Genomic DNA, 26,487 nt, shown 5'->3' with positions numbered 1-26,487 from the left:
TGTATGTATGTATGTATGTATGTATGTATGTATGTATGTATGTATGTATGTATGTATGTCTGTCTGTCTGTCTGTATATATATGTATGTATGTATGTATGTATGTATGTATGTATGAATGTATGTATGTATGTATGTATGCATGTATGTATGTGTGTCTGTCTGCCTGTCTGTCTGTATGTGTGTCTGTGTCCGCTGTGTCTGTGTCTGTGTCTGTGTCTGTGTCTGTGTCTGTGTCTGTGTCTGTGTCTGTGTCTGTGTCCGTGCCTGTGTCTGTGTCTGTGTCTGTGTCTGTGTCTGTGCATGGGGTATTCTCTTATAGTTGTAAACGAGCGGATATATGACACCAGTCTCGAGAGTACTGTTCATATACATTAGCAAATAAGTGTACATATGCATGTATATAGCAACGATCATGTCGCTCGTTTGTTGATAGCAGCGACCCAACTGCGCATGTCTGATGAAACACTCCCGTCGATGTCAGCTCACCACGTAAAATCACCTGGCCTTGGCGGACTGGCGAAAATATAACGAAGGAAAAGACCTAATCAGATATCTGGTATACAAGCACAGTGGTATGCTCAGTTGTTATCATTCGTGTTATCCATGGCAACGTAATCACCAGTATAACCAGAAAGTGAAAGCTGAAGTGATTAGCATTCTTCTGTGCATAGTCACGACAGCATTTTGAAGTAAGTAAACCACCGAGAGGTTAAGTCTGTGATCTGTGAAAGTCTTCTCCGGTCTATGGTTTGTATTGTAACTACGGTACCTATATTGGTAAATTTTATTCTATGTATTCAAACATAGAGCCATCATTTAAATGCGTAGATGGTGCAAGAAACAGTGTTATATCTCAGAACTCCAAGTGTCTGAGATTATATCGATCGAAATAATGTATGTAGGTTGCTTCAGAGCATTACAATTACATGTATTTGCATATCAAAAGCCGACGAGCTTAATATGTTGTTATGGCCACATGTAGAAAATGTATGTCAGGTTCTTATTTACCTCCAGTCCTCCAGTATACAGGTGGTATCTAAACATTGAGTTTGGCGTGTGTATGTGATAAAAAATGTCTTTGGGAGTTCTGGCCTTCAGCTCTGCCAATTAGATCCAAACGTAAGCAATGACTTAAAACAAACACAAACTCACTGTGGTGGTAATAGTGGAAAACAACAAATTTCTTTATAAAAAATCATCAAATGAATGTGGCGGGACTTACTACAGAAAAATCTCCTGTCTCTATTGGGATTCGAACCCATTATTATAATGATTCCATTACCCGGATGCAAACCAGAGTTATCTGTTTGTTCTAGTCAACGAATTATTGTCATGAAAATGTGTCTCTTCATTTACTATTGTTCTATTGCCATTGATAACTTCATACAACAATAAATCAACAAGTGATCACGTTTTCATGTTTAATTATACATTTGTTTGTTTGTTTGTTTGTATGTATGTATGTGTGTATGTATGTATGTATGTATGTATGTATGTATGTATGTATGTATGTATGTATGTGTGTATGTTTGTTTGTTTGTTTGTTTGTTTGTTTGTTTGGAACGGTTTGTGTATACTTTACAACGGAATGATTCTATATTTCTCGGCCTTCCTCTACAGAACTCGACCAGCAAAGACACTTTTTTACGTGAGACATAATGGGTTGCGGTGCCAGTCAGACAGTCGGACCTCAGGCTTCCGTATCGCCACCACTAGCTAAAGAGGCAGACAACCACATCAGTGAAAATAAAAAGAATCCAGTCAGTGTCAATGAAAGAATTCAAATCGAAAATGAAACTCTGAAACCAGACGAGGAGGAAGAAGTAGAAGAAGATTTCAGTGACTTCGATCAAAAAGAAGACTTTGATCTCTGGGTCCAACAACTGAAAGAAATGGATGATTACACTAACTACATGGCAACTACTGTTATTGAATCTTTGTCAGAAGTGATGGATCCAAGCAACAGAGAAACAAGCATAAAACAAACAAAGTATCTCCTGAAACTGAATATTCAAGAACTTTTCTTGAAAATTTGGAAGAATCTCAGTGGTTATACCCTAAGTGTGAAAGACTCTTCCGGAAACAGTGACAATATAAAAGAAATACGTGCAGCTTATAACTATGACTGCATCAAAATTGTATTATGGAATAGCGCTGACTGCCTTCCAGCGCTGTGTCGTGAAATTGGTAAAGCAGGCATCATTGAGATATTACTAGGGCAGCTGAAAATGCCAGAACATGCCCCGAGTAAGATGACGGGAGATGAAGAATATTCGGCGATCAATGCAGATAGGATGGTTCGCAGTAATATGGGGATATTACATAATGTTATCCGAAACTGTCTTGACAACCGACCGCACTTCCGTGAAGCAAACGCCCTAGACATCTTGACGGGTTATCTGAACTGCAAACACGTCACTATTCAGGCTGTTTCGGTCCTTATCCTCGCCTACATCATCAAAGACGAGGAGGTCGAGAAAATATCAACGGGAGATGAATGCATTCAGTTTATACTAAAAATCCTAGAGTCTGCTCTAAGTGTTGAAGACGAGCAACAGTACCATCTCTCACAAGAATACTTCTTTGACACCACTGAGATCGTAGATGGACTAATCTACCTTGCAGCTAACGATACCAACAAGGTTAGTATTGATATCAGATACTTTCCTCGAAATTATATCAGACGAACACTTCACTACAACAATTTAATCGCTTTCCTTTTTTAAGCGATAAATAAATTTCAGTCACTTTTTAATAAGCACGACCATAATCGGATCATTGATGTTAGTTTAAATAAATATGCTAATATTTCCTAATTCTTCCGTGATAAATATTTGTTCCCCTCACTGATACTAATTCGCTCGTCACTCCTTTTTCTTTGGCATTATAATACTTATTGATAAAAAAATTGTTTATACAATCTCGATGTGACAGTATAATTCTGATTCAACAGAATAATACCAACTGGTCTTGTAACAAGACCTCGGATCTTCATCGGAAGATTGCCGAACAAAAAACGAGGATGACAGTACCACTGATGCAAGCCCTCTAGTCTAGCAGACTTGCCCGGGGTCTAGCACCTAGGCTAGCTAGCTAGAAATAGAAGCTAGACTAAATGTCTACAACCAAATTCCAAAATGCTTTGAATCGGATATGTGAGGTCATTCTCAAGTCTCAATTAATGTACATTTGATATTCCATTATCACGACCACAGTTCCCATGGTTACAATTTAGGTGTTAAGTGAATACTAGTTGTTTGGTAGAGCTATAGAAAATGATGATCCAGAGCAAACGAATGATCTTACTAAGTAATTTTATAACTCTGAAAAGAGTACACTAATACAAGAACCCGGGATTCCATCCCTGGTCTTTTAATTTATAGGTAAAGTTCGTGAAACACGGGGCTTTACCACTTCTTGTACAACTTCTGAAACCTACGTGTACAACAACGGAACAACGATTGGCTGCAACAGCAATCTGGACCCTGGCATTCCACAAAGATAATAAAGTTCGTATACGAAAAGAAGAAGGTTGTATTGAAGGTACGTACACGGTACACCGTTGAAAAGATCGCCAGATCATCAAAGTTAACCGCCTGATCGCCATGACCAGTTAAAATACTAATGAATTTCGCAGATCCGTATACCACCTCATGTAGTCAGTGAAAGTGGGAAGGATACTTTGTGCAGGATAGTCTGTAAGGAACGCTGTGACGTGGCGCCCTCACACATTGGTCAACCCCACCCACCAGAAGGCGGAGGAGGTCGGTGAGGGCGGAACGACACAACGTATCTTACATTCTATGTGCAGGACTAACCGTTCAAACCGACGATCGATAGCGTCTCACCAATTCTCTTGAAAGAAATATTTCAAATTGTCCGAAGACGTGTACGGTTTTAGTGTTGCTGTCCTCCATAACTCTCAAGGCTCATTTACTCTGTTACAGGCCGTAACCCCTTCTTACATTTACCGTTACGTGTGAACTTTAACTTTTAAGCAATTGTAAGCTCATTGTCTACTTGACTTTACTATATTCGGCTAAATTTCAACGATTGAATGTTTATTAATCTTTAAAATATTCAGCATATGTAATATCTTTCAATAATGGTCTATTTTGATTATTATTGTTAAAAGGTTTTGCCCTGTAAAAATATTAGTATGAAATAGCGATAAACATTCGGCGTTATCTCTGTCTCTCATCACAAGATCCTTCCTTTGGGGCTTCGAACTCCGGCATTATATGTTGAGTTATAGCAATGTAGAGTCTACAAAGTTTATAATACTGTAACACTTGTACTCGAAGCAGTGGTCGATAATGCATTTATAGTTTAATTGTTTGTTTTCATTGTTTTTGCAAACTCTTCTCTATATAGCGTTGAAAAGACTTCAAAGTTCCGACGACAAAAGTTTGAGCAAAGCCTGTAACGGAGCACTATGGGAATTACGAGAAGACGATAAAGTTAACACCGTGACTGCGACGAACTTGACTGGTGGGTTAACGCAAGGGAGTTCTGGTCACGTGATGATTAGCTACCAATGGGGTTGCCAGAGATTGACAGTGAAGATAAAGGACAGATTGAAGGCTGCTGGATATAATGTGTGGATGGATGTGGAGCAAATGGGTTCGTAAATAGATCATTATATATACACCTCTCATGTGTGTTGGCTTTCGTTGCCACGGGGCTGAATCAATACTTCTTTTCATTATACGTCCTGCCGTTCCGCCCTCACCGGCCTCCTCTCACATATGACCATAAAGAATGCATGTACATGAATTTTGAAAAATGAATATATTACAGTAATACTGACCTGATCATTGGATGATGCTCCCACCTTTGCTAAAAGTGGCTGTGCCGCTCAGTTGTTCATATGTCGTAACCTGGGATTCGTGTACATGTATTAGCTATAACACCGTCAAATCAACAGGTGGTTTTTTAGCACTAGTTGTCTTTAAGTTGCAATTTGTACTTTGAATTATGTATTAGTGGGTCAGTTAATTTGAAACATCTCATATTAAATCATCATCATTTATTGTGTGAATTGATGTTAAACTTCCCAACTTCATTTATTTTGATTGACAGGTGGTTCAACGTTAGAGGCTATGGCTGGAGCTGTGGAAAGAGCTGGCGTAGTTCTGATTTGTATGTCAGAGAAATACAAAGATAGTCCAAGTTGTCGGTCAGGTAGGTAAATACACACATGTAGTGTATAAACAGATGACAATAATGTGTATTTATAATACACCTTTTATCCTGAGAGCTCAAGGCATTCACAATTATTACTCCTGGCATAGATCAATGGTGGCACAACAGCTCTTTATACTTCCTCAACCCTGGGAAGTATACAATCCATTGCAGCCTTTTATAAGCACATATGATTAAAGCATTCACATTGCAACCTCTATCCTACCAGGTCCCCAATTATACAGTTGGGTTGACCGGGGTACAATCATGGTTTAAATTTTGAGTGTGCCCAAGGACTTTAGCCATTCAGAAACAAACGGCAGCGACAGGGCTGAACCCTACAACCTGCAGATTCCAAGTCAGCCACTCTAACCATTCACCCATCATGACTCCGAATCATCATATCTATTTTGTTTGTGTAGATTACAACCATATAGCCTAACCAATGTATTGTATTATTGTTTTTGAACCAACAGAAGCAGAATACACATATAAACTCCATAAAGAGTTTATTCCTCTCCGAGTACAGAGTGGTTATTCTCCCGATGGTTGGCTAGGTATCCTGATAGGTACAAAACTGTACTTTGACTTCAGTGATCCTAATAATCTGGAAACTATGATGCCAAATCTAATCCGAGAGCTGGGAGACCGAGGAAAGGTTCATCGAACTGATGCAGTCGCAATGCCAGGTATGACATGGTTGATCTGAATAACACGTGACTGTCCAATTCTACTCTTGGTTTCTGAACTAAATAAGAATTTTTACCTGTAAATTTGGTATTGTTCTAGACTGGAAAATACAATTTACAGACACTGATACTGCTCTACACACTCCAATACAGTAAGCTCAGAATAGCACCAATATCAATATTCTACATTCTAGTTTTTTTCTATTATTATCCTCGACCAATGAGTGGTGGCCATCACTGTATTGGGAGACAAGCACTGACACAATCTGATTAAAATCTGATGTGGTGAAAGCAACTCAATCTCTTTATTTCTATCTCAGTGTTGTTTGTTTTCAATTTTGTTGCTCCGGGTGATTGCAGCCTTCCCACATCAGATGGTGGCACAGACAAGTATTTGTCTGTGGATGTGAGAAGGTGGCGATCATTCCTGGAACAACAAAATGAAAAAGAAAACGACAAAAAATGAAGGAAATAGAGGTAAATAAAGAAATAAAGCTATGTTTAGAATCTAAAACAGATTTTAATCAGATTGGCACTGACAGAACTTTCCAGTATAAAGGTTAATACGAAAACAGAACGTTCCTAGGCTTTACAGTTCAAACACTTGGAAACACTGTGGTTGATAATTTCATCACCAAGTTAATTTTTTGTTAGTAAATCTTTTTATCTATGTTTGCCTTCTCAGTAGAACAATCAGAGAAAGTACAAACTGTTGGAGCACAGAAAACAAGCAGAGATGACACATCTGCTGAATCATGGACGAATACTGACGTCACAAACTGGTTGGTGAAGAACAATTTAGGGCATTTGAAAGGTCGATTTTCAGGTTACACTGGCGAGGACTTGCAAGGACTGAAAACTGTACTTGTGAAAGCACCTGATTTCTTTTATACATCTGCAGCAACTAGCAAAGGACTAAAAAATCTCTTAGATGTGGTGAAACTAGAAAAGGCATTAGGAGAGCTGGATTGAATAGTCACCAATGACACCATAATATGTGACACACAACAAACATATTATATGTAAGATCACAGGGTAAAGGACAAATTACCAATTTTGTACTCGCAATTTTCCGGATTTCTAATATTACACGGTGTATTACCACTAGTCGGATCAGTAGATGTTTACACTCACGGCATAATGCGTTAATTTGGGCAAATAGTGAGTTTGTTCTAGCAAGCTACTAATTAATGCAAAGCTGATAAACTCAGATAAGACATTGATATCAGGTAGGAAATAGAAAAAAACAGTGAGAGGAAACAGTATTTAAAACTTTATTTGAAATATACAGAAAATAATATTAGAAATCCGGAAAATCGCGAGTACAAAATTGATTATTTGTCCTTTACCCTGTGGTAAGATGGCAATCTTCTTCTGATCAACAATTTACAAGAAGTCCTAGACAATTTTTAACCACTACAAATTTTACAATTATGTTTTACTCCATGTTCTTAACCCATCATGTCTATGCAATTTGAATATAACAACTTTTATTACATATACATATGAGTGAAGATAAGATATTAATTATCTAAAAACCACTCTAGGAAAGTTAAGACACATCAAAGACCTCTACAAGAAAAAAATAATATGTTATGTATTTTTGGATGTAAATATTTTTTTCACTCATTTCAGTTGTGTATCGGATTTACCTTTTTAAACAAATGTTAACAACTCCAATTAAATATGTAAATAGAATGTACAGCATTATCAATATTATAAAATTATGTTATATTATAGAGTATATGTAAGGATATTGTAGAATATTTTTATAGAAAATAGTTGCTATACTAGTAATAAGGAATTGTATAATAAAATGCTTCTCCTGAAGTGGGGGGGGGGGGGGGGCACAGATGTACAACGTGTCAAGTGAATAATTATTTCCTTTGTTGGAAACTATGGGTATTTGTTTACATGCTATGCAGAAAAAAATAAATGTATGTACATTTTCAATATAGTGCAATTATGTGTATGTATGTATGTATGTATGTATGTATGTATGTATGTATGTATGTATGTACGTATGCATGCATGCATGCGTGTATGTATGTATACATATATATATATGTATGTATGCATGCATGAGTGTATGTATGTATGTATGTATGTATGTATGTATGTATGTACGTATGTACGCACGTGTGTATGTATGCATGTATGTATGTATGTATGTATGTATACATGTATGTATGTATGTATGTATGTATGTATGTATGTATGTATGTATGTATGTACGTACGTACGTACGTACGTATGTACGCACGTGTGTATGTATGTATGTATGTATGTATGTATGTATGTATACAAGTATGTATGTATGTATGTATGTATGTATGTATGTATGTATGTATGTATGTATACAAGTATGTATGTATGTATGTATGTATGTATGTATACAAGTATGTATGTACGTACGTGTGTGTATGTATGTTATTATTACATATGTTTATCTGAAACAACAAATTTCCACACAAATAACATTATGCAATCACACACTTTCCTGAAGAACGAACGATCACATCCTCATTTTGCATGGAGGTATGCAATGTTTACAGTATTGCACTGCAGTGCAAATACCACATGTATGCACGCACCAGTGCAAGTGATCTCTGGTACATAATAACGACAATTACTGATAAGAGTTGACAATCTATTGGAACATGTAGCAACGTGAGTCATCATCATTGTATAAATAAAATACGAAGACAAACTGAAATTCAACTTTAAAACATTAAATTATTTTATTCACAATTATTTGTCCATTTCATATTGTTTACTTGTACTTTCATGGTATATCCATAATTTATTACCTGTTAATGAATTAATTTGTATTGCATTGTTTTGCTCTACAAGTTTTTGCCAATAACTCTTGGTCCATGTATCAAAATACAGTGAATCATTGAAAAGGACAAATCTCATTGGTCAATATACTTTGTTTTCAAGTTCAAAAGCGAAGCATGCATTGCAAGGGTCGACATTAATGGTAGTTCTACATCCGAAGACTACCAAACCTTGTCATAGGACTACCATAAAATGCAGCTGGTAGCCCACTTTGGTTACCCTTGATTGCGCACAGATTTAGAACACGAATTTGGGGACATTAAAGTATTTTAATAGCACACATATTTCCAACGAGGTATCCTCTTCAGTTGAGGAATATGGGACTACTGTTCATCACTCTTGGGCTACTAATTTTAGAAAGTGGTACCCCAAAAGGGAACTTGAAATCCAGACTGAGCATGCTCAGGTGCAAAGGACTATGGGATTATCTGTAGTTATCATAATACATAATCTGGAGCTATTGATAGAATAAAACTCATACAATGGTCAGGGTAACCATGACTCATTTATTTGTGTTTACAAACAATGTAACAATATTGTTTACAATATTGATTGATTCATATTTATCATCATATTTCCCATGATGCAACATTTCGAATATTCAAGCTGGCGGGTTTGCAAGTTCCTCATTAGACCACCAAAATAAAAAGTTAATTTCAAACCATGCAATTTGATGGTAGATTTGAAGATAGAATTAAAATCTAAATACACGCAGGAATATTTCTTGTTTTACAACTTGTAAAATCAAAACAAACATCTAATGAGGATTACTGATGTAAACAAATCATAAAATCAAACTGAAAATGTGTTATCATACAAACAAATAAATTAATACCACACAATAAAATCAGCTGCAATACTTAGTGAACTGTAATAAATAAAATTATGGATGATTGATACTACCAAACTAGAGTGACTATAGAGTTTGAACTTGGCACAAAATTTTGTACATCTCACACAGCGTTATTTGTTACGAATTACACTAACAAAATACAGGCACTGATAGCTCACACGCACATAAAATGTTACATGTTATCTCACAGTGAACACAAATAAACAATTGTGTGTATGAATCGTCCTTGTTTCATCCAACAGCGATGTCGATTTGCGTTCAGTGAAATAAAATGTACTATTGATATGCTTGCACGCTATCAGTCTATTTTGTTTTAAGTAATTTGTAACAAAACACGCGTGAGACGTAATAAAACATTGCGCCGCCTAATAGAAACTCTATAGTCTCTCTAGTTTGGTAGTATATCATAATTGTATGTTTTCTCATTTTAAAACTATTGCATTCATGTTATTAATGTTGTGCTGTAACATTAATCTTACAACTGTAATGTCATACTTGCAAACTTTATGGTTACACAACATTTTTTAATTTCATGCAATGTATTAAAGCAGAATTCAAACTTCAAATTTGCATTCAACAAGTTCACCACAGCATATTCTGCAAAATACATTATACATATTTTTACAAGTATTTTCATCTTTATGACAAGAAAGTTTCATTTCTGGCAGCTGTTAACGTGTGTTTGAAATTCAACTCTACTGTAGAGTCTCTCTCCATGTCTTACTGTATTGCATTTGGAGACTGGACAATTTAGATTAAATAAACTATCCTGTTCTGGTAGTTGTAGGCAAACTACAATAACCGCAATAATATTCTATGAATAATAAATGGCTGTTATCATGTATCTAATTGTGCGACAAATATTGGTCTTTTTAATAGGTAACATGCCTGTAATCTTTCAATATGAAAGAAAAAAGAAGCTAATACCAGCAGACCATCAGTACTTGATTCTGAATAGCTTTTTTTAAAAACATGACATCAAAACCATCAATTATTGTGTGCGTAATAATGATTCTTACAGAAATAATTTGAGTTTTGTGGACCATATTGTGCAAAATACACTTCTGTTTGGGAGCGGAGGTAGACTGAAAGATCGGTCGTTGATGTGCTTATGTAACCAATTGCCACCCCACATATTACATATTATGTGGAAACAACGGCGGACCTTTCAGTCAATTTAGGAGGGTGTATATGACAGCCAAGTAAGGAGGGTGTATATGACAGCCCTGTAAGGAGGGTGTATATGACAGCCCTGTAACAAAGTCTGCAAAATCCTTGTTTGAGCCAGAGGTTTTATCACAGAGTTTGGAATATGATATAGCAAACACTTTATGAATTTAAAGATGTATCTTGTACTCTAAAGAAGAAAACCATCCAGCTGTAAGTGGATTCATATTTTCAAAAAAAATGCCATATACCATATCTGAACACGGCACGTTGAATTTGAGCAATGGAATAAGACAAGGGGCCGGCCTCTTGGAAATATGCTAAGAGGACCCATTTCTCATTCAATCTCTTAAAACGGACCGTGCGCCAAATTGGGACATTCCATATGTTTGGACTGTGCAATGTTTGTCATGTCATATTCCATATTTGGACAATTTGTCATTTTTGAACATGCCATATTCCATATTTGGACAATGTGTCATTTTTGGACATGCCATATTCCATATTTGGACAATGTGTCATTTTGGACATGCCACATTCCATATTTGGACAATGTGTCATTTTTGGACATGCCACATTCCATATTTGGACAATGTGCCATAGTTGAACATGCTGGACTGTGTGCCATTCCATATTTTATGTTTGGACAGTGTGCCCATATTAGTAATGCCATATTCCATATTTGGACAATGTGCCATTTTCGGACATGCCATATTTCATATTTGGACAGTGTGCCAATTTTAGTCAAGCATTATTCCATATATGGACAATATGTGCCTGAAGGGGAAACAATTATTGCAGAACTGCGGGCACATTCTTGTCCAGTCTAGGTATATGATACTGGATATAACTGACTCAAAATGCAAAATATTAAATTACTATACATGTATCTCATTGTCATTTCATGATATGTTTTACATTGATTTGATCCATAGATTCCAAGGCAGCTTCAGGAACTATATTTCAACATGCCCATCTGGAAAGCATCATGTATTGCCCTCCTGGAATAAAACAAAACAAACAAAATTAACATTAAATGACCAGTGTGTGACTGTCATCGCTGAAAATCATTCTATCGACTTTCTGCATTTCAAACACAGAATACTATTAAGTTTCACCTCTACTTTCCAGGCACAATGTGTTTTGTGCTGTCACAACATACAACTAAAGGTTTGTTTTTGGAAAACTACTAGCATGACTATGTCCAATGTAACACCAATTCGAGGTTAGGGTGATGATACTATGATAGACAGGTACATGTACTGTATCACTCATGCATAGCTACTCAGATATAAAGAGATATGTGTAGTTTATATTTGGTGTGTGTGTGTATGTCATGTACATGCACATGTTGTATGAGTGTTGTATGTGCATTTGTGTAGCATACATGTATGTGTCCATGAAATGTGTGTGTGTGTGTGTGTGTGTGTGTGTGTGTGTCATGTAAATGCACATGTTGTATGAGTGTTGTATTTGCATTTGTGTAGCATACATGTATGTATCCATGAAATGTGTGTGTGTGTGTGTGTGTGTGTGTGTGTGTCATGTAAATGCACATGTTGTATGAGTGTTGTATGTGCATTTGTGTAGCATACATGTATGTATCCATGAAATGTGTGTGTGTGTGTGTGTGTGTCATGTAAATGCACATGTTGTATGAGTGTTGTATTTGCATTTGTGTAGCATACATGTATGTATCCATGAAATGTGTGTGTGTGTGTGTGTGTGTGTGTGTGTGTCATGTAAATGCACATGTTGTATGAGTGTTGTATGTGCATTTGTGTAGCATACATGTATGTATCCATGAAATGTGTGTGTGTGTGTGTGTGGGGGGGGGGTCTATGTCTCTGTATGAGTGTGTGTATCTGTGCCATGTCTTGTACAGGTGTTGTGTGCATGTGGTCATATGACAAGTCTATATCATTGAATTGTATATAATAACAGCTGAAGAAGGCCGAGTGTAATTCAGCTGAAATATACTCTAGGTTAATTATGTATGCTCTTAAATTCTGAACTACTACATTCAGAAACCACTGCTATGATTCAGGAGCAAGGAAATAACGTTTTTGGTTAAATACTTATCTTTACGGCCCGGATATGGGTTTTGCATACCAAAGTTGTACAGTGGAAGGGCCCAACTTTAGGAGAAGTACTACTACCGAGGTCCGCAAGATCCATATCCGGGCCATAAAGGTTTTATCACATACCCCAAGTAGTGTCACAGAAACATCACTTGAATCACATAATCACATAAATTGGCAGTGAAATAATATTTTATTTGCAGAAATGTCAAATAGTGAACAAATAAACAAAGCCAAACCACTGAGCAAACAAATATCGATAAGCGTGCCACTTGCCATATTTGTGCAAAATGTGCTGGGCTGTGATAAAGAAAATTATTGGCCGGGGTTCGATGCGCGTGCTCTCCAATGAATTGCATTGGAATTGATACTTGGTATATGATAAAATACATGTTCATACATACAGTAGAGATGGTCACATACCTGAATTCATGAGTTTTCAGCAATGCAGCATGGATGTGTCCACAGTCTAAGTATCGTACATGACTACCAGGCCAAAGTTCTTGAATGGTAGGTACATCATTTGTTGGGATGTATGCATCCCTGATAGCAGAAACAACAACTACAAGGCTAGGATCGACAGGTACTGGGAAATTTCCTAAATAGGTTGTCTCATCCATGACACCACGCATAAATTTCATTGTTTCCAATCTCAAAAATTCTTTTGTCACCTTTAAATTAGAGTCAGGTGACTTCTTACGCCTCAAGTCTACTACTGGTAGTATTTTTTCCATTATGTTTTTTGTTTTTCCTTTTTTGGTTTGTTTTGTATCAACACTTTCAGAGTTTTCCTTGGACTTTCCAAGTGTACTGGCATCATTTACACTATTATTATTACTACTGCTACTATACTGCTGCTGTGTGTCCTTCATTTGTACGCCATGGAGAACACCACTGGAAACGGATACTTCTTTCTGACATGCTTCTGTCTCTGCATTGATGGTGATATCAAACATTTCAGGACAGTCATGAATAGATGGACTCGGACTAATTTTATCTTTCTGGGTGTGATTTTCAGCTATATTTGAACTCTGTGATTCCTCATTTAATAGTTTCTTGAGTTTAGTCACTCTTTCTGGGTAGTTCCTTACATATTCTTGCCCAAGATCAAAGGCTGTTTTCTGTGGAAAATAAATAATGAATTTGTAAAATTAACTGTGTTATAGTTCAGTAAAAATAAATATTACAAATTTATATGATAATTCATATTCCTATAATCTATTGCACACTTTATTTCCAAAAGTGGAATTGCTTGATCTTTAACTAAACTCCTAGAAACACACATGAAACTCAAATCACCTGCTATGCTACCTACACATATAAGTATTATTTGGGTAAGAACCTTCAATAAATGTCTGCAGATTTCACTGTTAGTAGTTTTCATTCATTTAACGATATACTGAGCTGTTCCATAGTACATCTGCTAACCATGTTGTCAAAACTTGTGCAATTTACAACATGGTCAAATACTGTCAGTGTTCACTCTTACTAACAATAAGGGATGATTCATGCTCGTCTTCTTCCAAAATCCAAAGTTGTGAGCTCTCCCCCTCTCTCTCCATGTGTGTGTGTGTGTGTGTGTGTGTGTGTGTGTGTGTGTGTGTGTGTGTGTGTGTGCATGTGTGTGTGCATGTGTACATGCATGTGTATGTTTTATATACATTTACAAGTATATTATCTTTATACTGACCCCAGGGTCATTGAGAAGTGACATGATCTCTTCTTCATATTCCTGGTGACATTCATACTGTGTTTGTAATAATTTCCATGGTATAGAATGAGACAAGACGCCTTCAGTGAACACTGGTGTAGCAGAACTCCATGAAAGACATGGCACCAAAGCTATAGGTTTATGCCAACAGCTAGCTGCAAGGGTAGCCATCTAAAACACACATCAAATAAAATCAAATAGTATACATCAAAATATACTGAGTATTCAAACTGGTTTCTGTGAGCTTTGTTTTTAATGAAAACCGACTTGATGCTTCAGAAAGGTGACACATTAAAAAGTACATATTACTCTGGTACTCAAGCCTTCGATTTACTACAGATAGGCGCAAAGTAAATATATTGTTCTTCAGCATGGTAGATTGCACAAGTGGGTGATAGTGGTTCCTCTGTTGTGTGATTCTAATTACCATGTAATCAAGATAGTGTAAACATCGGAAGTACTAAAACAGTAAAATGCAAGTTTAAAGAACTCTGTCATAAAACTGTGATGTTCCTGAATATGCTGTCATATATTAATACTGATACTAGTTTTAAAGAGAATTTTTTTTCCTTCAAATTCTCGGTACCTGCAGTAGTAATTTACCTCATGCTAGAGGGTCAAAATAGCACAAGAAGATCAACTTATTCCCATGCGTGCTTGTAGTAATGCATGTGAAGGGCGTGGAGCAGACGTTATAGTGTCAACCAAGAAATTGAATGTTCATTATTTGTATGATGCGCCTAGGCAGTAATATTCTATCTCACGTACTGTGACTCAGAATTGAATTTACATTTACTTTTATGAATAGGGACCTCAGAATGGCAAGATTAATTTTAGAGCAGAATACAGGGTAGAGTTTACCAGCTTACTGTCTTTGACAACACAATATAGTTGGTGTTACGTTACACATTGAAAATACTTACATGTCCTCCCATTGATATACCGGTAAGTCCAAGAGGTCCAAATCCTTGCCTTTCACACCAGTGAAGTAATGCAGCAGATTCCAATATCAAGGCACCACCCATTACAAACAGATCACTTACATTATGTAGACTGGAACGACTACATAAAGAAAATATTGTATATGAAGTAATGTGAGGGTTAAGGATAGAATTGTGGCATCGGCCATATGATTCAACTTATCTAACATACTTCACAAAAAAAATGGGTATAGTGAATGTGGTGACAAGAATATGCAGCAACACCTAGTAAAACATTCAACAATCAGTTTACATGTTTCAGGAAATTGTTTTAGATCTTCCATCACAGGTCCCCCCCCCCCCCCCCTCCCCCCATACCATAATTCATATTGCCACATCAATTGAATCTTCATTCAAACATACTGGTACATCCTGCAGGCATACTACCAACATTCAACGCACTCAGACATGGTGTAAAATTCACTACTACTAAGTTTACAAACACAGATGAATTTTCATTTGAAGGTGATTTGTATTCTATTTGTACTAAACAGAAAATAGTTGTATCAAGTATCCTAAATACTGACACATACATTCATCAAAGTAATACTAAACTGTGAAAATACTATACTATTTTACATTTTGGTTTCAAAAGTCTCTGACAATTTTCCTATTTATTTCTTAATTTCTTTCTTACATCTGTTCCTTTGGTTTTCTTGAGCCATAGTAAGGATTCTCTAACAGTATTGATGCAATACCATATTCTTTCAGTAACGGCCTTGCCATCATCGTCCTTCTCCTCCAGAAGTACTATGTAAAGAAAAGCATATTTATGTACAATCGCACAATGTCATGAAAGCTCAATAAATAAACTTTGTTAGGGGGGGGGGGGGGGGGGGGGGGGGTCAATGCAATTGCTGAATTTCGTTCTGAACTTCTTACCAAATTTACACTATCAAGCCTTCATTGATAACAGGTTATGTATTAACAACTATACTGACCTGTTGAGAAGTTAATTAAAATATACAGAGCTGGGTTTCTGGTAGTATTTTAATGTGTTTTCTAAGTGTTTACTCTGTATCAACATTGTGTAGTGGTGTGACCAGTTACAATTTTCATCAAGGTTACATCATATATAATTGTGAATGTTCATTTAGGGGAAAAGAGGTTTGTCCTAAATGAACGAAGTTTGTTTATTGAGCTTGTGTGACAGAGTGCGATCGTACGTACAGAGTGTGATCGTAGTAAATTATGTGAACAATCATTGCCATTGTCCCTCAATGTGAGGTGGGCTACCCCTTTTATATAATGGTACTGTCCTGATTCAAGCTTGGTGCAGTACTACAAATGATCAAATTTTTTGCTGTTATATCATGTGATACTCAATGTTTGGACCAAACAAAAACGAAAAATATTTTGTTATTATTATTGTAAAAGTTACTTTACTCCAAGTCAATGCCACCAAATCAACCTGCTGTCACATGAGATTATCATATTAAAAGTGATTTATCATGACTGACATGATTACCATGGCAACAAATGCAGCTTGAAACCTCTGAAGGTTTACAATAATTCCTTGGATATATATTGTAGCTTAAAAGCCTAAAGGATAACTTACATGATCTCCTGTGCCAGCAAGATGAATGCAAATTGGTTTGTGGTCAGTTTTCCATTTCTTTGGAAGAATCATTTGAAATCTATATGGAAAAAAACAATCAACATTTAAAAACATAAAATGAGGGTTTCTTGGTAGACTGGCTTGCAACACTTCACAAATTTGTAGATCTCATCAAAACGTGAGCAACTCCACATATTAACAATCTTTTTGAAATACTATCCTAGAAGTCTTGATTACCCAAACTCTGCCACTAGGGGCCACTTTCAAATCATCCCCTGAAGAATTTGGGAAAATGTGAAAGTAAAATCATGTTTCTCATATCTGGATGGCTTCCTATGTATCATAGACTCTAATGATTTTTCCCAAGATGCATCATTTTTTGTCATTGTCAGCAGAATGGTTTTTCTATGGTATTTATCGGGACTATTCTAGGAGTGTGACTCTGGGTAATTGAGACTACTTATTGCCTGGATTAACAATGACAATGGAGCAAAAATCAGTTTCTCATGCCACATGTGTTTGCAAATCTTCTCTTACTAAATTAAAAACTATTAGTAATACATATATTAATGCATTAGGTTATATCGGTACTAGATGTTAGGGTTAGTTAGGGGTCAGTACAAGTGTGACGTGTGCCAACTCATCTTTTTTAAGTTGTTCCCAGTCGCCTTCCTTCAAAAACAGTGTTTGATAGCAGCACCTACCTTGCTGTCTCTATTTCTTTAGGCATAATGCCAGGTAAATGAACTTGTAATGGTGATAAAAAATGGCCATCTATAAGCCTACACTCTCCCTTCACTTCATCCTGTAAATATATTAACAATACAGATTATGTTATAAAACATGTCATACCATATTGCTATATAGTTTTAATATAATAATAATGATATTACAACTAAACACTGACTACAGCAAAGTGATGTCCAAGTTCATGGAATAAAAAGACAAACTGAATCTATTTTTTCACTACCTACATAAATCTAAAAACCAAAACATTCTATGACACAAACTCAAATTTATACAGAAATTCACTACATCATGTTGATCAGTTGACTAGGTAAGTGTAACTGTTCCTTTTCAAAATACAGGAAGTAAAAGAAATAGTTGATACAGGTATGTATGTTGAGCTCAATGTATTGCTTTATTGGCCATAGCATTGTGTAGCGGTATGTACATACTTCTCATTAACTACTTCATAAAAACTCATTAACACAGACATATTTTAGGGAAATTCCACAAACCTTGGGCATAACTTGGGAAAATCCCTACTACAAATATGTGATTCACTTTTTAGAATACAGTAGAAGATAACTATTAGCACGGAAACCATTCATGTTTGCACATCTACTATGTTAACTTATACCCTGACTGCCCAAGTGACCTCTCTTTGACTATTTTTGAGGTGAAAGTTCACTTGGTCAAAGCTCAGATTTCATAGATGTCTCATATTAATGTTGTCAACAGCAACAAATTGTCCAATAATTTGAGTCAGATTGAATACAGTATACTGACACTTCTAGTCTTGATCAGTTTATCAACTCTGAATGAATGTAGTAACATATTCCAAATTATACATATTTGATTGTTCAATGCTTATAAACGACAATTTTCCTCCTTTAAAGTGCTACATTCCTGTAGATTATTTTCAGGAATAGAACACAATTGCCCAAGCCAAATTGTCATTCACTTCATTCTTAAATTTGTCACCCACAGCTATCAACCACATGCTTTATTACATGATGATTCATATTACTGGCCGATTCAATGACAGACAGACAGACAGACAGACAGACAGACAGACAGACAGACAGACAGACAGACAGACAGACAGACAGACAGATTGATTGACTGACTGATTGATTGATTAAGTGTATCAGTATCCTTGCAGTCAACTAACAATTACAATCTGTGGTAAATAACTATTTCAACTTTGAATGCATTGTTGTCATTTGATTGAGCATTTTTTTTAGTCTTTGAGGCTATTTTAATGATCCACCCATCTGCACAGTTTACAATCTATCCTTTTTACAACATACAAACATGGTTCCCATACTCAAAGCTAGGAACCACCAATCACAGGTGACGGACTACCACTCTCTTTTGATGTATCATTGATAACATTTTCCAACCTCCCCTTTTCATTTGTTTTTAATGTTGTGACATCCATACACACAGACATCTTCACGAGTCCAAAATGCACACACAGTACACATATGCACACACACACACAGACACACACACACACACACACACACACACACACACACACACACACACTCAAATACACACAAACACAGATACACACACACATCGACACACACATACACACACACACACAAATATACACACACACACACACACATACATACATACATACATACATACATACATACATACATACATACATACATACATACACACACACACACATCTGTGGCATGAGATAAAACACAAAATGTGAAACATAATTACCTTATCCACATAGATTGGATAATTCCTGTCTACTAGGTGTTTACCTGTTTCTCTATTAGTTAAAGTTTTCTGAAATTCAAATATCCTGTAAAATCAAAACAACAAAAATATTTTTTTTTAAATATTAGATGAGTGTTATCCCCTATGAGACTGAATGTCCTTGGTCTAGTTTATTATAACATGTAACAAATATCTTATTGTATTCCCAACTTTAGCATGTCATGTGTACTATTTTTTAATGATAATTTCCTTTGGCTGATTACTAAACACTCCATCTTTCAAAGCTCACACTGATGCCTTGTGATATTGAAAACAATGTCTGCTACAATTATCAAACTAATTCTAGATTAGCTCTGGAAATATATACACCATGAGGTTCTGACACGTCTTCACCCACTCAGCAATGGTACCTCTCCCTATCTAAAACAACGATATTATGCACAGATTTCATGTGCATGGATTTTAGGAATAAAAACCAGCCATGCCCTTGCTAATGAGTATATAACATACGGAAATAAACTTTTAAATCACTAAATTCAAGCTATGTCTTGTCTATTCTGTCATTTCTCGCGTAATGTTCGCTCAAGCCGCAAAACGTATGATATGGCAGCTGCTTAAAAATTGTACAAGGCTGTGCGCATGTGCGATATTAAGCTAATCTATTTGTATGACTAAGCGCTGTCCTTTTTGTGGCTCGAGTGAATGTAAGACATGAATTGATAGAATAGACAAGATGAAGCTTGAATTAATTAGTGATTTTAGGTTTATTTCTGTATTTCATATAGTAATTAGCAAGGGTATGGGTGGTTTTTATTCCCAAAATAAGTGTACATGAAACCTGTTCGCAATCTTGGGGTTGTAGATATGGGGAACCATAGTCAATGAGGTTGAAGATGTGTCGGAACCTCATAGCATTTATATTTCTAGAGCTTGCTCTTCTAGATACGTTATCATAGAGTCTATGAATACAGCATATGAACAATCCCTGTAAGGTTACCTGAGGTCAAGCTCTTACTTTACTATAAACATATAAATAAATTATGCACCAAATCAATGTTTTGAAGCATATTATGGTTGTAAATCTTATTTATTCTAATAATTTCCACTCTTTAAAACCTAAAACAACCATTTTCCAACTTGCGTGCAGATTATTGAATGTTTTTTCTTCAAATGTGCATTTTAAAAAAAAAAATATTTTCTTTCAATTTTCAATTTCAGTGAACTGATCTAAATTACATTTACACATTGTAAGGTTTACTTTTCTATGAAAATCGTAAAGAAATGAGTCTATCTAGAGCACAGCGTATGTTTTTAGACAAATAAATTTCAAAATATAACATAACTGCGGACAGTTGTATTTTCTATATTGTTGTAGCAGAATATTAAATGTGCTAAAATTTGATAAACACAGCATTTCAAAGATGGTACTAATTCGTTACTCACCGTTTTAAGCTATCTGGTTTCCCCCAACCACGAGTAAAGAATTTGGTAAGAACCAGACTTCTGTAGAGAACATCGAGTCTACTCATTTTGAATATAATTACAATATGGGATAAAAACAATTTGTTTTAACCACACGTATGTACGTGTACGTGCAGACAGCTGGGTCCAAGATGAGGTCAATATAATCCAGTCAACTCGTCCTTCATACACCGACGCGATCTGACGAGATACATTTATTTATAAATGATACCTACGCGAACATTCCATCTCATAATCAAGTATTGGTTGGGGCAAGAAAGTGAGAGTATTCACCTCAAACGTGACAGAGGCATGCACCCCACGTTTCATGGGCAAGAGGTCGTCTGCCAAGCATCTAACAACCGCGCATGCGTATCAAAGGTCAACTTTAAGACATGTCACATGTCAGATAATTCGATAAAGTGAGATACAATAAAACTAAACTTGTTCTGACTAGTAGTTTACAGTCTAAAGTTTAAGACACTAAACTGCCACCTTCACAAAAACACATTATCTGACCATTCAGTATACATCTGTATCGCATGTCGATGTTTCAGGCATGCCCATTCCAGGGAAACCCTCGTAAGTATTCATGACGTCAGGACATGCATGGATGAAACCGGAAGTGAGCAGCTGTACTGTAAGTGCTTAACGAAATTGAAATCTGTAAACTATGGCACAAGATATTTGATCCAACAGTCGCTTAAATAAGCTATACATGATATTTTGCAGGTCAATTAGAGGGATCATCATCGTGACCAAGTCAGTGTTGTTGAAGCATGCAAGTTTAGTTGTTACTAAGAGACCCTTTATAGCTGTTGGAAATCAAGCAGATATGCTGCAACCCATTCTCCACAAACTTGAAAGTCAGCGGATCGTGTTGGCAAGTGGTTCACCAAGGAGAAGGGATATTCTTAGGAATATTGTGAGTTGAAATGTGACAATAATAATGTACCTGATGATGATGGTGGTGGTGGTGGTGGTGATGGTGGTGGTGGTGGTGATGGTGGTGATGGTGGTGTGGTGATGATTATGACAACAACAACAGTGATGATGGTGGTGGTGTGATGATGGTGGTGATGATGATGATGATGATGATCATCATCATCATCATCATCATCATCATCATCATCATCATCATCATCATCATCATCATCATCATCATCATCATCATCATCATCATGATCGGATAGAATCCAAGTTCATTTTTTTGATTATGAAATAGTGTTCTGACTCACGTAACATTTCTGTGTCGTTTTCTTTTTACATGCAGGGACTAAAATTTGAAGTGATAAAGTCACGTTTTGAAGAAAATTTAGATAAATCATCTTTTGCATCACCAGTTGATTATGTGAATGAAACAGCACGACATAAAACTATGGACGTTGCAAACAGACTTAAAGGTGTAAGTAATTAATTGATTTTTACTAAGGTTTGGCGAATGTACACATATGTTTGAAAGAAGTTTACTCATTTGGATAAGCACACGTAATTAGTGTCATATATAATAACTTGACACACGAGTACCAGTGTGGGTGCTACAGTTTTTACATTTTTACTTGTGGTGTTTTCTCCTGCACTTTCACTTGGTGTGTAGCGTACTCAGTGCAAACACTAATGCAAATACCCAGAATGCACCACACTGACACTTGTGCATCATGATGGGGTAGTGAACACGTGAATGAGCTGTTCAGCAAGTGGTTTCATGGTTTCCTGCAGTGGTTGTTGGAACGCTAGTTTCTTCAGATGTTGTTATTATGACATTGATTTGATTGATTTGATTACTTATTACTATATTTTGTTTCTGTATATTACAGCCTGGATGTCCTGATGTTATCATTGGAGCCGATACTGTGGTGGTATGTAAATTTAAGTTTAGGTATAACATGATTTATACAGCCTAACATGGTAGATTACAATGCAGTGGGTTACATTATGCAATACAACCTAACCCAACTCAACCCAACTCAGCCAACTCAATGTAGTGCAGTATAAAGCAGTATGGCTCAATCCAACCAAACTAACCCTGAGCCCAGTACAATTTATACAACCCAACACATTAGTTTACAATGCAGTGGGTTACAATGCAAATACAACTTAACCCAACTCAACCCAGCTAGCCCAGTGTAGTGCAGTACAGGGCAATACAATACAATACAATACAATACAATACAATACAATACAATACAATACAATACAATACGATACAATACAATACAATACAATACAATGCAATACAATACAATACAATACAATGCAACCAAACTAACCGAGCCCAATATAATGATAAACTGAGAAATGACACAAGTTTTGTGTCAGATAAAACTAAAGATATCATTATTTTCAAGTATCAATTTCTATTCTACTATATCATTATTTGTGTATATTACTGCTAAACAAAAAACCCTTCGGATTTCCTGTCATTATTGACTTTCTTCTTTCATGTGCCTGAAGTTCTGATAGTATCCTTATAGTCATAACGTTACATGTAAGTAAGAAATGCTAGACAACACAGACAAATCAAACCATGGTATTTATGGAAAATATTAAAATACATCTTAAATCAAGTTTAGGTATAATTCCTATTCAATCATATTGACTGTCAGTATTAATTGACAAAAAATGTGTAAGTATAAGCACCCATTATTTTCCTGTCACCCACCCCCCACCCCCCAACCCCCCACCCCCACCCCCACCCATCAACATTTCTGGTACTCTGGATATATGTTAGTAGTAAATATACATTTATATCTTTCTTGATAGTCTCTTGATGATAAAATCTTGGAGAAACCTGAGAATAAAGACCATGCTTTCAAGATGTTGTCGTCATTGAGTGGAAGAAGTCACAGAGTACACACTGGAATGGTACTGGTTTCCAAATCAGGTACTCTATAGCTTTCATTTAGATAATACAACTGACTTGAACTGATAGCAAAATCAAAACAGAAAACATTTGGCCTGCCTTCCATTGTAATATGTGTGTAAGAGACAGTCAAATATATGTGTAGCACCCACTAATGGAGAGGTGACAATGTTTGTTCAGTGATTTTAGATCATCGACTTGTACCACAGGGGGCAGCGAGCATGTAATTGATTGACTGATCATTTGAATGATTAATTTTTGTAGTAACATAAAACTTATGTCAATTGACTGATTTATGTGGTGATGTAAAACTTTTGTTTCTTCTTCTTCTTGGTTAATCTGATCTAATCTAAAGATTTGATAATTTCATTCTTCACCAACAGAAAGTGAATCAAAAGATCCTTTCAAAATTGTTCAGTTTTCGGAAACTACTGAAGTTGAGCTCTGTCCTCTATCTCCAGAAGTTATTGAAGCCTATATAGATACTGGAGAACCAATGTAAGTCGGGTCATTGATGTCTTATCTGTTATGGAGTATTATGATGCAATTGTGAAAGTAGGTCAGTTGTTGAAAGTAGGTCAGATGTTGAAAGTAGGTCAAATGTTGAAAGTAGGTCAGATGTTGAAAGTAGGTCAGATGCTGAGTCAAGATGATGGGGGATGGTTAGAGGGGTAACCTGTACATTGTCAGTGATAAATCACTACTACCATTATGTTTATGGTTGGTTGAAGTCCTATTGGGTTAGATTTGAGCCATAAATGTGATGAAATCAACCCAACTCTATATAATGGGGACCTGGTAGGATAGAGATTGTTCTGTGAAGGATTTAGTGATGATTCCTCAGAGGCAGCATGGATTGTATGCTACCCAGGACGCTGATATAAAGTACAAATGATTGAACAGCACTTTAGTACATTTCACCTGTGGTCAAGCATTATGTAAAAAACTTGCATCACTATTATATTATTACGCTATTAAAAATAAATTACACAATTTAAATAATTTTAAAGCATAATTATAAGTAACATCTAATTATACCAGGAGTCAAAATTACCAAAATAAGTTTTGAGAAAGCAAGTTGTTCAAAATTATGATAAACAAAACCAACATATATTAGACTATCTATCTCTATTTGACATGATTAGTTGTGGGCTAAATGTACAACACCCATAATAGTACAAATGTATGTCAAAACAACTGGTAGATTAGATCTGGTTATCATAAGTACAATGCCAGTTACAGGAAAGATAAAAGATTTCATAGTTTGGCCACTAGGAGTGCTGTTCACACACCATTTGTTGGCAGGCAGTGAGGGCCAGATTCTTAGAGTATTGTAGCATAAAGACAGCAAACACTAAGTTACCACACATTCTCTATATTGTTCCCATAATACTATTTTAGTAGTGACTACCAATAATCAAAACATGCCTAACCACTACTGTAATACTCTGTTATGGACATTCAGAGTTCTTTCACACACATTTCATTCACTACTTCATGCAACCAGTGGCCATGACACAAATTTTAGCCATCACTTTGCCAAATCTGGTGCACCCTCTTGTGGTGGTTACCTGAGAAATGGCTGGATCTTTAGTAACTGGAATACAACATCTTCACACCCAACAACTTAGAAAATTAATGAAATAATACTAAAGAATTTGTTTTACAGACATAGCACATTCACGTATATGGAAACACTTACCCAGGAGATTTCAATGTATCTGTAGTTATACTGAGATAGGTGTAAGAGGGAATGAAATGCTAATTCAGGATATTGTTCTCTTCCTTTCTCCATCCCAGGGACAAAGCAGGCGGCTATGGAATACAGGCACTAGGAGGAACCCTAGTTCAAGGCATTAGAGGCGACTATTTCAATGTCGTTGGTTTTCCATTACATCATTTCTGTCTAGAGTTGGTCAAATTGTATGCAAATAAATGAAATTTGAATATTTTTGTACAACCTTACCTATCCACAACATTGTATACATTTCCGACAATCCACTGTGAAGTAGGTCAAATCTAGCTGAAAAGTGACCAATAAATTTTTTAAAAACATTTTTAACCCATGAAATTTTGTCCGAATAATACTTTTTATTTCAATATCCTTACAATTCTGTACACACTCCAAGTATGGCTGCCTTTGTAGTGGTTGGTAATAAAGTACACGGTAAAACCTACAACACTCAACATAGTAATTATAGATATACATATAAGGAAATTATGCGAGTTCAGCCAAGTCTCTGTTTAGTACAAAGGTTGTCAAACCTGAAGTTCATCCATCCATACATATGAATATTTGTCACCATTACATACATCAATGCTTTGTTACAACACAAAATCAACATGTCAGACACATATAAATGCTTTGATATACAAACCATAGACCAGTAATCTATGGACACAGACTTGACTCCCCACTATCTATCTCTAAATACATAATATATACAAGTCTTCATTGTCAACACATTTCAATTTTCTAATTCCTATGCAGAATTTTACGACAAATACAGCAGCCATCAGTTAAAATATGGTTACGAAATAAATTGATGTCCATATTACTGCAGATGGACAGACGGGACCCAACATAGTACTCCCCTGCAGCCTTCACCAACGGTGGGGGTGGGG

General features: G+C 36.0%; 3 protein-coding genes across 4 annotated transcripts; 2 read left to right on the top strand and 1 right to left on the bottom strand.

Annotated features, from left to right (window-relative positions):
- The first annotated feature begins 559 nt into the window (after positions 1 to 559).
- On the top strand, positions 560 to 7,183 carry LOC144439064 (uncharacterized). 2 transcript variants are annotated; one of them, XM_078128315.1, is made up of 7 exons: positions 560 to 691; positions 1,623 to 2,644; positions 3,386 to 3,545; positions 4,377 to 4,625; positions 5,085 to 5,186; positions 5,663 to 5,875; positions 6,564 to 7,183. In XM_078128315.1, exons 2-7 carry the CDS (start codon positions 1,661 to 1,663, stop codon positions 6,845 to 6,847), a joined length of 1,992 nt encoding a protein of 663 aa, XP_077984441.1. In that variant the 5' UTR covers positions 560 to 691; positions 1,623 to 1,660; the 3' UTR covers positions 6,848 to 7,183. The 2 variants fall into 2 exon arrangements, with proteins under 2 accessions (XP_077984441.1, XP_077984440.1); XM_078128314.1 differs by having other exon boundaries at positions 6,561 to 7,183.
- Positions 7,184 to 8,630: 1,447 nt separating this feature from the next.
- On the bottom strand, positions 8,631 to 21,274 carry LOC144438540 (protein ABHD18-like). Its single transcript, XM_078127614.1, has 9 exons — positions 20,982 to 21,274; positions 19,539 to 19,623; positions 17,771 to 17,871; positions 17,067 to 17,145; positions 16,146 to 16,258; positions 15,452 to 15,590; positions 14,508 to 14,699; positions 13,241 to 13,938; positions 8,631 to 11,737 (listed from the first exon to the last, which is right to left on the bottom strand). The coding sequence occupies exons 1-9, from the start codon at positions 21,065 to 21,067 to the stop codon at positions 11,686 to 11,688; spliced, it is 1,545 nt and encodes a 514-aa protein (XP_077983740.1). The 5' UTR covers positions 21,068 to 21,274; the 3' UTR covers positions 8,631 to 11,685.
- A 284-nt stretch (positions 21,275 to 21,558) lies between these two features.
- Positions 21,559 to 25,920, top strand: LOC144439499 (putative bifunctional dTTP/UTP pyrophosphatase/methyltransferase protein). Its single transcript, XM_078128794.1, has 7 exons — positions 21,559 to 21,581; positions 21,732 to 21,924; positions 22,273 to 22,404; positions 22,817 to 22,858; positions 23,763 to 23,883; positions 24,246 to 24,360; positions 25,663 to 25,920. Exons 1-7 carry the CDS (start codon positions 21,559 to 21,561, stop codon positions 25,799 to 25,801), a joined length of 765 nt encoding a protein of 254 aa, XP_077984920.1. The 3' UTR covers positions 25,802 to 25,920.
- Positions 25,921 to 26,487: the final 567 nt, after the last annotated feature.

This window comes from Glandiceps talaboti, chromosome 8 (genome assembly GCF_964340395.1).
Source record: "Glandiceps talaboti chromosome 8, keGlaTala1.1, whole genome shotgun sequence".
In the NCBI taxonomy this organism is placed as follows: Eukaryota; Metazoa; Hemichordata; class Enteropneusta; family Spengelidae; genus Glandiceps; species Glandiceps talaboti.
This window is presented reverse-complemented; position numbering and strand designations above follow the sequence as displayed.

Bases quoted from the DNA above. Each gene is read 5' to 3' on its own strand.
- LOC144438540 (XM_078127614.1), bottom strand. From the start codon at position 21,067: ATGAGTAGACTCGATGTTCTCTACAGAAGTCTGGTTCTTACCAAATTC. The intron at 16,259-17,066 runs GTAAGTTATCCT...TTCTTTACATAG, and splicing joins TTGCTGGCACAGGAGATCAT to TACTTCTGGAGGAGAAGGAC. The intron at 14,700-15,451 runs GTAAGTATTTTC...TGTGTGTTTTAG, and splicing joins GTATATCAATGGGAGGACAT to ATGGCTACCCTTGCAGCTAG.
- LOC144439499 (XM_078128794.1), top strand. From the start codon at position 21,559: ATGCCCATTCCAGGGAAACCCTC. The intron at 21,925-22,272 runs GTGAGTTGAAAT...TTTTACATGCAG, and splicing joins GGGATATTCTTAGGAATATT to GGACTAAAATTTGAAGTGAT. The intron at 22,405-22,816 runs GTAAGTAATTAA...TGTATATTACAG, and splicing joins TTGCAAACAGACTTAAAGGT to CCTGGATGTCCTGATGTTAT.
- LOC144439064 (XM_078128314.1), top strand. From the start codon at position 1,661: ATGGGTTGCGGTGCCAGTCAGACAGTCGGACCTCAGGCTTCCGTATCG. The intron at 2,645-3,385 runs GTTAGTATTGAT...TTTAATTTATAG, and splicing joins CAGCTAACGATACCAACAAG to GTAAAGTTCGTGAAACACGG. The intron at 4,626-5,084 runs GTTCGTAAATAG...TTTGATTGACAG, and splicing joins GATGGATGTGGAGCAAATGG to GTGGTTCAACGTTAGAGGCT.